The sequence below is a fragment of the Alosa alosa genome, chromosome 14 (genome assembly GCF_017589495.1).
Source record: "Alosa alosa isolate M-15738 ecotype Scorff River chromosome 14, AALO_Geno_1.1, whole genome shotgun sequence".
Lineage (NCBI taxonomy): Eukaryota > Metazoa > Chordata > Actinopteri > Clupeiformes > Clupeidae > Alosa > Alosa alosa.
In genome coordinates, this window is record NC_063202.1 from 17,954,013 (window position 1) to 17,966,512 (window position 12,500).

The following is a 12,500-nucleotide window of genomic DNA, read 5'->3' on the forward strand; positions in this document are numbered from 1 at the left end:
AACTAGACTGCACCACTGGTACTGACATGTGTTCTCACCTATCAGGAGTATGAATCGGAGTGGGTCTGGGATACCAGACACCACTGTTGAACCTTCTGGAGGTGTCTTGGTAGCCTGGTAATACCAGACTCACTACTTCGTCTCAGTTTGTGAAGAGAGTCTGGCCTCTCATGATTGGGAAATGTTTCAACTCTAGCATCATAACCGGTATACACTTTGTGGGAACTTTGAAATCAATGGTCCAGCCTAACTAATTACATTGATCAGGGATTCCTAATGTTACTTCCTACTTTGCCTAATCTTTACAAACTGATAATAAACCATAAATCGGCAGTAAAGGAACAATGTATGTCGGCCTACCTTTGCTGTACATAAATTTACACATGTTTCCGACTGCAATTTTTTGCAGGCGTTGCTACTACCGTTTACCACAGCCACTTTTGATTTTCGAAAATGTAGCGTTGTCTCCTTCTTGTTGCTGATTGGCCCGTCGTCTCTGGTGTGTGAGAGAAACGTTAGTGTATTGTCATCTGCCAGACTAATAGATCACTGAAAGGAGATTCTAGGTGGGTGTGGCCAGGCTAGTGTCTTGGGCCCAATTTAAGAAAATACTACTGATAGAAAGTATTGTTAAGTATCTCTGTAGTGTCCTCTGTTGTGTTATAATACATAGACTAGGGTGTTATAAGGCAAATGCTAGGGTGTTATAAGGCATAGGTTAGGGTGTTATAAGGCATAGGTTAGGGTGTTGGGTTTAAGTACATGCATGTAAAAGTGAGAGTTTTGGCTCCTCTAGGAAATCCCCTACCAATAGAACAAGGAACATATTGCCCTGTGTGTAACTACATATATTTTGTCCTTCTCTCTCTCTCTCTCTCTCTCTCTCTCTCTCTCTCTCTCTCTCTCTCTTTCTCTCTCTCTCTCTCTCTCTCTCTCTCTCTCTCTGTGTGTGTGTGTGACCAGGTCCCCGAGTTTCCCTCTGATCCAGGACACGGTGCTGAAGGGCAAACTGAGTGTGCCCGAGCTGCGAGTCACCCGCCTCATGAACCGCTCTATCTCCTGCACCATGAAGAACCCCAAGGGGGAGCTCTTCAGCTACCCCCCCAACAGCCAGGTCCGACCCCCCACCTGCCTTAACTAGCCCCAGAGTAGCCAATAACATGCCTGCACCTCTCCCCCACCTCCACACCCCATCTTAAGCACCCACCTTAATACCTCTCTCTCATTCAATCCCAATCTCATCTACTTAAACCTTCTACCCAACCTTCACTTGCCTACCCAGCTCCTAATGACTACAACTCCCAGCATGCACTTCAGGCCAGTAACTGCATCATCACTCATTGTCACGGTGATACCATTCTCGATGCAGCCACGGATGGTGTTGGTGCACTAGAAGGATCAATTGCAACCCACTATTACTGACCCAGAGGCATTGAAACGTCTAAAGACTAAATCTCTGTTTATATAATTAATATTATATTTTGTTCTGATTATATTAAATGAGGTATGATTTAAAAACACATTTGTCTGTGTATTAACATGGATAATGGGCTGTGAGAGGCAATAGATTACCCCTTTGTTAAGCCATTACATATTCATTATAATTTAATAGTCATTTAATGATCAGTGTCCTAACAGTATGCTTATGTGAAAACAAAATAAGCAATTGCCCAGTGAGGAACCTCTGGCTACTAATCAAATATAGTCAGCAATAAACAAACAGCCTTTAATCTAAGATGAGCCTTGAAAGGTTATTGAATTTCCAGTCGGTGTTCATAATAGAGGATCATCTCATTGGACTGAGCGGATTTGACATGGATTTGACCAAACACACTGCCATATTATATTCCACTTATTGTGTCGCTTTCTGTACCCCACTTTCTGTTCACACCATTCAGAAAGAAGACATTTCTGTGTGTGTGTGTGTGTGTGTGTGTGTGTGTGTGTGTGTGTATGTGTGTGTGTGTGTGTGTGTGTGTGTGTGTGTGTGTGTGTGGGTATGTGTGTGTGTGTGTATACATCCACTGAATAACCATTTCCCCGGCACTCTTGTGATAACATTTGTTTTTCCACCCACCCCTGACGTCACCCCCACTTGCCCCTGGACAGAAAAGCACCCCAAACCAAAAAAACTGCCCTCTGCCTCTCCTCCCCCACCCACCTCCTCCTGACATGGCTGGCTGGCGCCCCCTTCCCATAATGCTTTTCTTGACTTGACCCATCAGACTGTGGCTGTCCCGGCGGCCAGGGCCCCAGCGCAGATTACCACGAGGCAGCTGATTGAATTGTTTTTCTCATCCCAGGCGGGCGGACACTGCAAGAACATCCCCACCTTGGAGTACGGCTTCTTAGTGCAGGTAGGAGTCGCTAGAGGGCGCTGTGGTGTCACAAATATGCATCACTGGCAGCAGAGTGGGGCAATCAATAGCATTTTTATTTTTCTAAATGTTATTTATTTATTTTTTTTTGAAGGGAGGGGGAAGTATGTATCTATTCAGGTGATTGTTACAGATTGTTTGTTGTTGATTGTTTTGTAAAATCATGAAAAAAAACTTTGAGGGTAACTGAGTGAAGGTTCATGGTTGAAAATCATTCTGGTATTGGATGAGGCTGCAAGATGGGCAGGAGGACATATTATTTAACTGGCTCTATGTTGTCCTCTGCAGGCTTGTTTTGTGAGATGCATGAGAAGATTGGTAGGGCATGTGTGTGTTTCGTCTCTCCTTCACAGATAATGAAGTATGCCGAGCAGCGTATCCCCACTCTGAACGAGTACTGTGTGGTCTGCGACGAACAGCACGTCTTTCAGAACGGCTCCATGCTCAAGGTGAGACCTCCTCTATCTCCTGTATGGTTTAACCTCCTATCTCCTGCATGGTTTAAAGGCACACTATGCAGGTTCTTTAGCTTAATATGCAAGTTTTTTAGCTTAATGTACCTTCATTTACCAGCTTCAGAGTCATTAGAATGGTTAAATGACTTTTTTCGGGTTGAATGGTGGCCGTCTCGCTTCCCCCTAGCGCCTGTGAGCGGAAAAACCACCCTTGCAACTGTGGGCCGGGCGGGCCGACGGCCTCAGTGTCAGGAAGTATAACGAGTGTAACGAATTGCTTTACTGCATTCAAATACACACACACGCCAGGCACCGGCTATAAAAAGGTAGCGATGGAGTTTCTCAGACATTCGTCATGATAGAGCAAGTGAAAAATAAGCAAAAACTGAAAAAAAAAAAAAAAAAACAGTAAGGAAATTGCCAATACTGCATAGTTTGCCTTTAACCTGCTCTATCTCCTGCATAGTTTAACCTGCTCTATCTCCTGCATGGTTTAACCTCCTCTATCTCCTGCATGGTTTAACCTCCTCTATCACCTGCATGGTTTAACCTTCTATTTCTCCTGTGTGGTTTAACCTCCTCTTTGTCCTGCATGGTAAAACCTGCTGTAACTCCACTTCAGTACTAAGGTGCTGCCATGGGTACAGCAAAGTGTTAACAACCCTAAGACCTTTGGTTGATTCCTTGGGGGAGCACATACTGATGAAAACCTTCTTTTGACTTGTGCCATCCATGGCTTTGAATGAGAGCGTCTGCATAATGAATAAATCCAAATGTGAGAGTGCTGATAAGTGTGATTAATGCACTGCTGATACTCATTAGGTTCGTTAAACAGGCCATTTCCTCCGGCTTGTTCATTTTCTCCATAACAACACATCTGTCCAAACTGTTTTTGTTTGCCAATAATAATGATTCAGAGAAAATAATATTTATTTGTGTTTATGGTTGTGTGTGTGTGTGTGTGTGTGTGTGTATGTGTGTGTGTGTGTGTGTGTGTGTGTTTAGCCTGCTGTTTGCACACGGGAGCTGTGTGTATTCTCTTTCTACACTCTGGGTGTGATGTCTGGGGCGGCAGAGGAGGTTGCGACAGGAGCCGAGGTGATTGCCCTCTGTCCAGTCCACCCCAAACACACAACATTCACGACAGTTTCATCTCTTAAACTACACAAGACAATACAGCTACCCCCCACACACACACACTCCTTATAACTCTGTACAGAGGACATCTGGATTATCAAATTGTCAATCAATTCACCTGTGTATCCATCTATTGTACCTGACTATAACTGTATTTACAATAAGTCTATCCTGGTCTCTATCATGCTCTTTCTTTCTCCTTCCCTGTCTCTTTGTATACAACATCCATCCATCCTCACCCACTCACACTCCCGGTAAACCCCTGCCCTCTCTGTTGAATCCCATTCAGAGACCAGCTCAGTTCTGTTTGACTTAAGGGCTTACAGCTCACTACTTTGCCTCTGCTGTCTGTGTGAGGAAAGTTCTATGTAGGCCTACGTGAGAGTATGTGTGTGTGTGTGTGTGTGTGTGTGTGTAAGAGAAAGTGTTTGTAGATAGCTGGTAGGTGGCTGTGGAATTATGGGACTTCCTGTCTACAGGTGGTGGACCTGCTGGTAGCCATGTGTCGTGCTGCCCTGGAGTCCCCCCGGAAGAGCATAATCTTCGAGCCGTACCCCTCTGTGGTTGACCCCAATGACCCCAAAACCCTGGCTTTCAACCCCAAGGTGATGATGCTCTTTTAGAATTTTTGGAATTTGGGCTGTGGAATTTGAATAATAGTTCTGGGTTATGGGGTGTGCAAGGGCATGTTTTTAAAATGCGTCTTGGGCAATTTGATCTCAAGCAGACAGCAGAGACACATGTCATTTACATTTGTCCATTTAGCAGACACTGATATCCAAAGTGACTTACATACATTATGTCAACTGTATTATAAGGGATTACATTGTCCCCGGAGCAACTTGGGCTTAAGTGCCTTGATCAAGAGCACAACGGTGGAAGCTGGGAATTTAACCCACAACTTTTCAGGCTACTGCACGCTAGCCCAGCTCCTTAAACACTACACCACCCATTTATACATGTATCCAAGGTGTACAGGTAGAGACGTTTGACCACTTGTGTTTAGGTATTGTTACTGCCTGACATGGCAATGTCATAGCCATTGTGTGGGATACATTAGAATTATACATTATTCAACAGTTAGGTCTAGTCAAACTATTTAGTAATTTCTGTATGGACGAGAGGCATTCTAGGAATCATCATGAGACGATATATCAGGACATTCCCACTCAGTCATTTTGCAGCTAGTAATCAGTCCACTTATTGCGTTACCTGCACGGCCTAATTACCTTCGGCAGCTGTGGTGATATTCTTAACACCACTCCCACTTGTCATATTGCTTAATGAGCGTTTACACTACAAAAGATATGTGATAAAAAATACATCCTAAACCACCTCAGCAAATGGTTTGAGTGATCAAGTCTCAATGTGTCTTGGTGATGGTTACACTTGTGTTTAGTGCTGTCCACTTCTGACCAGATCATCCCAGAACACAACTTGAAAACAGGGTCTTAAATTATTCATAAACAGAACATTTCTTATATATCATTGTTTACTATTTCAAAATAATTGTAGTAGTGTAAAAGGATATATTTATACATGTTACACAGACTTGGTGGCATATACAGTATTTAACATGTTGTTTCCTCCATAACCAGTGTCCACTCAAATGAAATGTTAACCGCCTGTTTCCCTCCCGTTGTCCTATTGATTCCCGGCTCTTGCCTTCTCTTGCTCCCTGGTCACAGAAGAAGAACTATGAGAGACTGCAGAAAGCACTGGACAGTGTCATGTCCATCCGAGAGATGACCCAGGTACAGAGGGATGGACAAGGGGGGTTTGTGGGGCAGTGAAGGACCACCACAGGGCTGTAGTGGGTTATACTAAAACATGGCTGTCATTGAAGTGTCAAATTCACTTATAGAACATTACATTTATTCGTTTAGCAGACACTATCCAAAGCAACTTATTATGTCAATTATATTACAAGGGCCATTCTCCCCAGAGCAACTCGGGGTTAAGTGCCTTGCTATAGGGCACAATGATGGAAGGCAGGAATTGGACCCACAACTTTTCTGGCTACTGCATGCTAGCCCAGCTCATTAGCCACTACACTACCACCACACTTACAAGTTATTATATGTATTCATGAACACATACAAGTCCCACAACTGCCATGTGACAGAGAGAGAAAACTCATACATGAGTGTTAGTGACAGAATATTCATTAAAATGTTATTTTCAACTTTGTACAGTATAACCTGATTTCATCAGTTTCCTGAGTGTACATGTCAGTCTAAGCTAGATAGCTACATTTGGAGCAGTCTTGTGGTGTAGAGCTCTGAGACACAGAAAGGAAGTGAAGTCTTTGAAAGACTCTGATTGACAGCTTACTGTATGTGGCCAGTCACTTTGATCCCAAAGGCTCCTCCACAACATATCATCTCTGTGTGGTAGAGAAGTGGGCTGATCGCTCTTTGATGCCGATTCCTTTATCCCTATTCAGACAGTGTAGAGCTTTGGCAGGGACTGCGGGTTCATGTAGAGTGCAGGTTGACTGTGGGCTTGCTTATTGGCAGGGCTCATACCTGGAGATCAAGAAGCAAATGGACAAGCTTGATCCGCTGGCTCATCCCCTTCTGCAATGGTTAGTCACACCCATTCATCACTCCCTGTATAATCAGTGGAATTAAACCTTTGTCTACTCCATTACAGCTTTACTGTTTGCTTATTACACTGTATGGGAAATGTACTGTACTGATCAGGATCACACACACACACACACACACACGGACATGCACACGCACACACACAGACACATACTCTCACAAATACAAACTCATATACACACACACACACTCACGTCTCTACCTAATTTTCCTGCTGTCTTTTTTCTGTGCAGGATCATATCTAGTAACAGATCGCATATCGTCAAGCTGCCACTCAGTCGGGTAGGCATCCATTTCCTCCCCTTGTGTGGTTTGATTGACATTCTGGAGAGAGACAGACATCTCCCTCATCTCTCCCTTCCCCCCTCTTCTCTCACTCACTCACTCGCACACACACACACACACACACACACACACACACACACACACACACACACACACACACACAGTCACTCTGTCTGCCTCTATTGTCTATTTTCTCTCTCTCTCTGTCTCTCTCTCAATGTGTCTCAAATGGCGTACTTCTGTGAGTACACTTTCTCATGCAGTGCCCTGTGTGAACTGTGTGCTTACTGGCAGAGTTCGTGAATTTGAACAAAATTTTAACGGAAATGACGATTGCAACATTTAATTATAACTTTATTGGTTTCCTCTATTCGACAGTGACATGGTCTGTGTCAACACATGAACAGTTTATGTTATAACTTGCTTGTACCTCTGTAAAGTGTGTTTTCCACTGCTGCTGATTCAGCTTTCTCAACCGCGAGGAGTTTAAAAATGTCCCCTCCCCTTCCGTTATGTATCCAACATGGCGTCCGTTGAGGGCGAAAAGTGTCCAGTGTTCCACACTTAGCTTTTTGACCGTAATTTGTCAGTGTGAACACCCTCACACACTCAAATTATTGTAAGTGCAGAAGTACGCCATTTGAGACACAGTGTCTCTCTCTCTCTCTCTCTCTCTCTCTCTCTCTCTCTCTCCCCGTCTCTGTGAAGTTTTATCTGCCTGTCTGCGTCCACTCTGTGGCTGACGGTCCAGCTCTGTAGAACCTCAGAGGTGGCAGTGTGAGGGGAGGCTCTGCCGTCCTCCTCCTCCTCCTCCTCCTCCTCTCCCCCAAACGGCACTAAGCCGCAGCAGCCGGTGAGGAGGGTGTGATTGAGTAACTCATCACCAGCACCAGCTCCTCACTCCCCGGCACACAGTTAGCCAATGATTGCCAGTTTTTATTTGTTTCAATGAGCCGTGGATGACAGTGTAAGTAGTTATTTATTTATGAAGTGCTGCTAATGTTTATTTTATGCCTGATGGATCTCTCTGTCTGTGTCTCTGTCTCTTTGTTTTCTTTTGTCTTTTGTCTTCTCTCTTATCCCCTCACCCACATATCTTCTTCCTCCTCTTTTTCTTTTTTCTTTTTCTGTCTCTTTCTCTCCCCTATCCTTTCTGCACCACTCATTTTTTTCTATTCTGCTCTCTCAAATATTATTTTTTTCTCTCTCTTTGTTCCTCTTCCTCTTCCTCTTCCTCTCCCCCGTCCTCTCTGTCTGCTAATATTTCCATACCCTCTTACACCTCCTCTCTTTTACCCATCAATCTCTCTCTCTCTCTTTCTCTCTTATCTCTATCTCTGGGTGTGTGTGTGTGTGTGTGTGTGTGTCCCACAGCAACTGAAGTTCATGCACACTTCACACCAGTTCTTGCTCCTGAGCAGTCCGCCTGCCAAGGAGGCCCGCTTCCGGACGGCCAAGAAGTTGTACGGTAGCACTTTCGCCTTTCAGTGAGTGCCCTACCAATACAACACCCCACCCACCCTGGCCCCTCACTCGGAGAGACAGTCCCTGGGGGGCTGTGGAGTGGGAGGGCTGGCTTCTGGAGGATCCACATCCTTGACAGGGCTAAGCAGTAAAGCAGGCTTTAACAGCACCCTGCCAGATAGAGGCTTGAAGGTCACCAAGGCTTCATATTGATGTCCTGTCAAGTTATTCTTTTTATTTGATGACACACACACACACACATACAGACACACAGACACACAGATACACAGACACATACACACATACACACAGACACACAATACACAATACACCCACCAGACATCAGCCACACTGACATAAGCTCATATACACACACACACACACACACACACACACACATTAGGGCAAATGGTGTCTGAATCTTGTCATTGACGTGCCCTGAGGTATCTCCATCCAGACAGATAGGCTGTGGAGGGCAATGGGAGCTCAGGTGGTGCTGTGTAGCCTACGTGGAGAGCCGACTCTGACACTGAACCGGGGGGCTCTGCCTCAGTCTCCCAGCCTCTCTCGCTCCCTCTGCCTTTCTCTCTCTCTGTCTCCCTCCAACCAACGAACCCCCCCAAATACACACACACACACTCCACACGCCACACCACCGTCCCTCAGGGAACACTTCCCCACTCAACTGCCCGTCTCCTGGGGCAGTGTCTCAGCCAAGAATAACAGGAGAGTTCGGCTGCATAACCCCCAGAGATTTACCCCAAACCCCTCAGAGAGATGTGATGACATTAGATGATTAGATGGGAGAGAGGAGGATAGAGATAAGGAGAGAGGAGGGTAGAGATAAGGAGAGAGGAGGATAGAGAGAAGGAGAGAGGAGGGTAGAGAGAAGGAGAGAGGAGGATAGAGATAAGGAGAGAGGAGGGTAGAGAGAAGGAGAGAGGAGGATAGAGAGAAGGAGAGAGGAGGGTAGAGAGAAGGAGAGAGGAGGATAGAGAGAAGGAGAGAGGAGGGTAGAGAGAAGGAGAAATAGAGGAGAGAGGGGAGTGATGGGAGGGAGAGAGAGTTGGAGAATAATATGAAGCATTAGAGAGCAAGAGAAAGAAAGAGATGGAGGTGGAAGGAGAGAGAGAGAGACCAAAGTCAACCAAAGTTGAGAGAGTTAAAGAGGGAGCGGTAAATAGAATGAGAGAGAGGGTGATGGATGAAGAGAGATAGAGAGAGAGCAGGTTTGGTTTGAAGCTTCCGGTGGACCTTCTTGTCATGTCAGACTCTGCACCTGAGAAGAGCAAAAATGAGAGTGATGCCAGTCGCCAGACAGATGTTTGCACTGGGTTTACCCACCCATTGTTGTCATTCAGACTCTCAGTTCTCCTCTCCCTCACAGCCAAAATGAGAGTGATGCCAATTAGCCAGACAGATGTTAGAGATAAGGAGAGAGGAGGATAGAGATAAGGAGAGAGGAGGATAGAGAGAAGGAGAGAGGAGGGTAGAGAGAAGGAGAGAGGAGGATAGAGAAGGAGAGAGGAGGATAGAGATAAGGAGAGAGGAGGGGAGAGAAGGAGAGAGGAGGGATAGAGAGAAGGAGAGGAGGGTAGAGAGGAAGAGGGAGAGAGAGAGGAGAGGAGAGGAGGGTAGAGACAAGGAGAGAGGAGACAGAGAGGGAGAGAGGAGGGTAGAGAGAAGAGAAGGAGGATGGAGAGGAGAAGGAGGTAGAGATAAGGAGAGAGGAGGCAGAGAGAAGGAGAGAGGGTGGCAGAGAGAAGGAGAGGAGGCTAGAGAAGGAGAGAGGAGTGATAGAGATGGGTGAGAGAGGAGGGAGAGAGAAGAGAGTTGGAGAATGAGAGAAGAGAAATAGAGGAGAGAGGGGAGTGATGGGAGGGAGAGAGAGTTGGAGAATAATATGAAGCATTAGAGAGCAAGAGAAAGAAAGAGATGGAGGTGGAAGGAGAGAGAGAGAGACCAAAGTCAACCAAAGTTGAGAGAGTTAAAGAGGGAGCGGCAAATGAATGAGAGAGAGGGTGATGGATGAAGAAAGAGATAGAAAGAGAGAGTAGCAGGTTTGGTTTGGAAGCTTGGGTGGACCTTCTTGTCATGTCAGACTCTGCACCTGAGAAGAGCAAAAATGAGAGTGATGCCAGTCGCCAGACAGATGTTTGCACTGGGTTTACCCCACCCAGAGATGCCACGCTCATTGTTGCTCGATTTCAACGCAATCTCTCAGTTCTCCTCACAGCCATCGAGCCCAGACCTTCCCTCCTCAAATGCTGAGTGCAATCTGGTTGCCAATGTGCTAATAAGCCCTCAAATTACATTCAAGTATATAGTCCTGTTTTTAATGCCATCAGGATAGATTGAGTACTTGGCTGGACTGTGAAAAAATGTAATTTACATAATAACTTTAGGCCACTAACACTAATGGTAAAAGCTATGTTGCATAGGGTTTGGCTTGGATACAAATAGAAGCTTATTTAGAATCTGGTGATTGCGCAAGCATTAACAAAATTATTTCAGGAAAAAATGTTTGTCCATCCTCACCTTTCTTTTCTCTCTCTCTCTCTCTCTCTCTGACTTTCTTTCTCTCTCTGTCTTTTCTTGCTCTCACTTTCTCCCCCTCTCTCTCTCTCTCTCTCTCTCTCTGCACCCACTCTAGTGGTTCCCACATAGAGAACTGGCACTCTGTTCTGAGAAATGGACTAGTCAATGCCTCTTATACCAAGCTGCAGGTATGTACCGTAACTCCAGCAGTAAGACGCATTCCCCTCGTGAACAGGCCCTGTGCCCGCCCCTGTGGTGGTGGCATGGGTCGCCTGTCCCGCTGTTCCATTTTGACAGTCTTGGTGCCAGCTTCCGTGTCAATTGTCTCAAAAAAAGGCCGGGTGGGTGGGTTGAAGGGTGATGATCTGATTGGACAGGGGCTCACCGGTAACGCCTCCAAGGTTAGATGTCAGGCTCTACTTGTTACTGGTCTGGCAGTGGAGGGCGCCACGCCTCTTCCTGTGCAGGGAGGACAGGGTGGTGGAGCCCTCTGGTGGACTGGAGGCTTACCTGTCGGCCTGATGTGGGAAATGGTGGGCTAAGGAGAACTTCCCTCTCCCCTTCGTCTGTGCCTGTGTGTGTGTGTGTGTGTGTGTGTGTGTGTGTGTGTGTGTGTGTGTGTGTGTGTGTGTGTGTGTGTGTGTGTGAGAGAGAGAGAGAGATGTGTTGGTGTGTGTGTGTGTGTGTGTGTTTGTTGTTTTGATATATGTTTGGATGAGTTTGTTGGTTAGAATGTCTTGTTTTCAGGTTGGAAATGCTGGATCACACCACCTTGTTAGCAGTAAAAGAAAAATGTGTAAATGTGTTCTGTTTTCATTTTTTGACCCTATCCAAGAGAACCATTGAGGAGCACCATCTTTGTTTTGTTTTTCTTGATGAGAGTTCTCCTCTCCCACTAGACAGTGAATGAGATGTAGACCATATCTCATTGGTCTAAACAGGAGCCCAGGAAGTGAGGAGAATGCATAACACAGCGTTTGGTGCCTTAGCGTCTGATGCAGCTTCATCGCTTTTGGAGGAAGCTATGATTCTATGAGCCCATTACCTCCCATAGATCATCATTCCTCTCTCTCTCCCTCTATCTCTCTCTTTCTTTCTCTCCCACATACCTGGCATTTGTCCTTTTCTGTAGTCACCTCACACTCGCTCACATCGCATCGCTCATCCATCTCAGACGCACTCGTCCTCCACGCCGTCTCTCATCATCTCGTCGCCTCTCCTCTCGTCTTCTCTCCCTCCTTCTCTCGTCCTCTCAGTGTCTGCCATCCTCTCTGCTTATCGTCATCCTTATCACCCCCATCACCGTCATCATCGCCGTCGTCATCATCAGCCGCGGCCAAAGCAGTGGCAGATACGGTGGCGCCAACGCCCTTTGTGTCGCCTGAAGGCAATCACAGATGCACCTCCACTGGAGAAGAGTTCTGTGGGATCTCGCTGACAGTTGCTCATGTCAGGTGGGATCTTTTCTCTCCTTGGTCTGGCCTAGCACTCCTTCATCTCACCCCTTGCCCTTACACACACACACACACACACACACACACACACACACACACACACACACTTTATCACACACACACACACACACACACACACATACACACTTTTTTCTCACACACACACACACACACACACAT

The 12,500-nt window shown here is 46.0% G+C and overlaps 1 protein-coding gene across 6 annotated transcripts in view; it reads left to right on the plus strand.

Annotated features, from left to right (window-relative positions):
- Positions 1–12,500, plus strand: part of LOC125307381 (protein mono-ADP-ribosyltransferase PARP6) — a 25,504-nt gene that overhangs the window by 7,569 nt on the left and 5,435 nt on the right. For 3 of the 6 annotated variants that reach the window (XM_048263327.1, XM_048263328.1, XM_048263330.1), the window contains exons 9-18: positions 964–1,114; positions 2,226–2,357; positions 2,732–2,827; positions 3,839–3,931; positions 4,450–4,575; positions 5,659–5,724; positions 6,490–6,557; positions 6,813–6,861; positions 8,239–8,351; positions 10,982–11,054. In XM_048263327.1, the coding sequence (XP_048119284.1) occupies positions 964–1,114; positions 2,226–2,357; positions 2,732–2,827; positions 3,839–3,931; positions 4,450–4,575; positions 5,659–5,724; positions 6,490–6,557; positions 6,813–6,861; positions 8,239–8,351; positions 10,982–11,054 (967 nt within the window). The remainder of the gene's footprint in view (positions 1–963; positions 1,115–2,225; positions 2,358–2,731; positions 2,828–3,838; positions 3,932–4,449; positions 4,576–5,658; positions 5,725–6,489; positions 6,558–6,812; positions 6,862–8,238; positions 8,352–10,981; positions 11,055–12,500) is intronic. The other 3 variants (XM_048263331.1, XM_048263332.1, XM_048263329.1) reach the window with 2 other exon arrangements.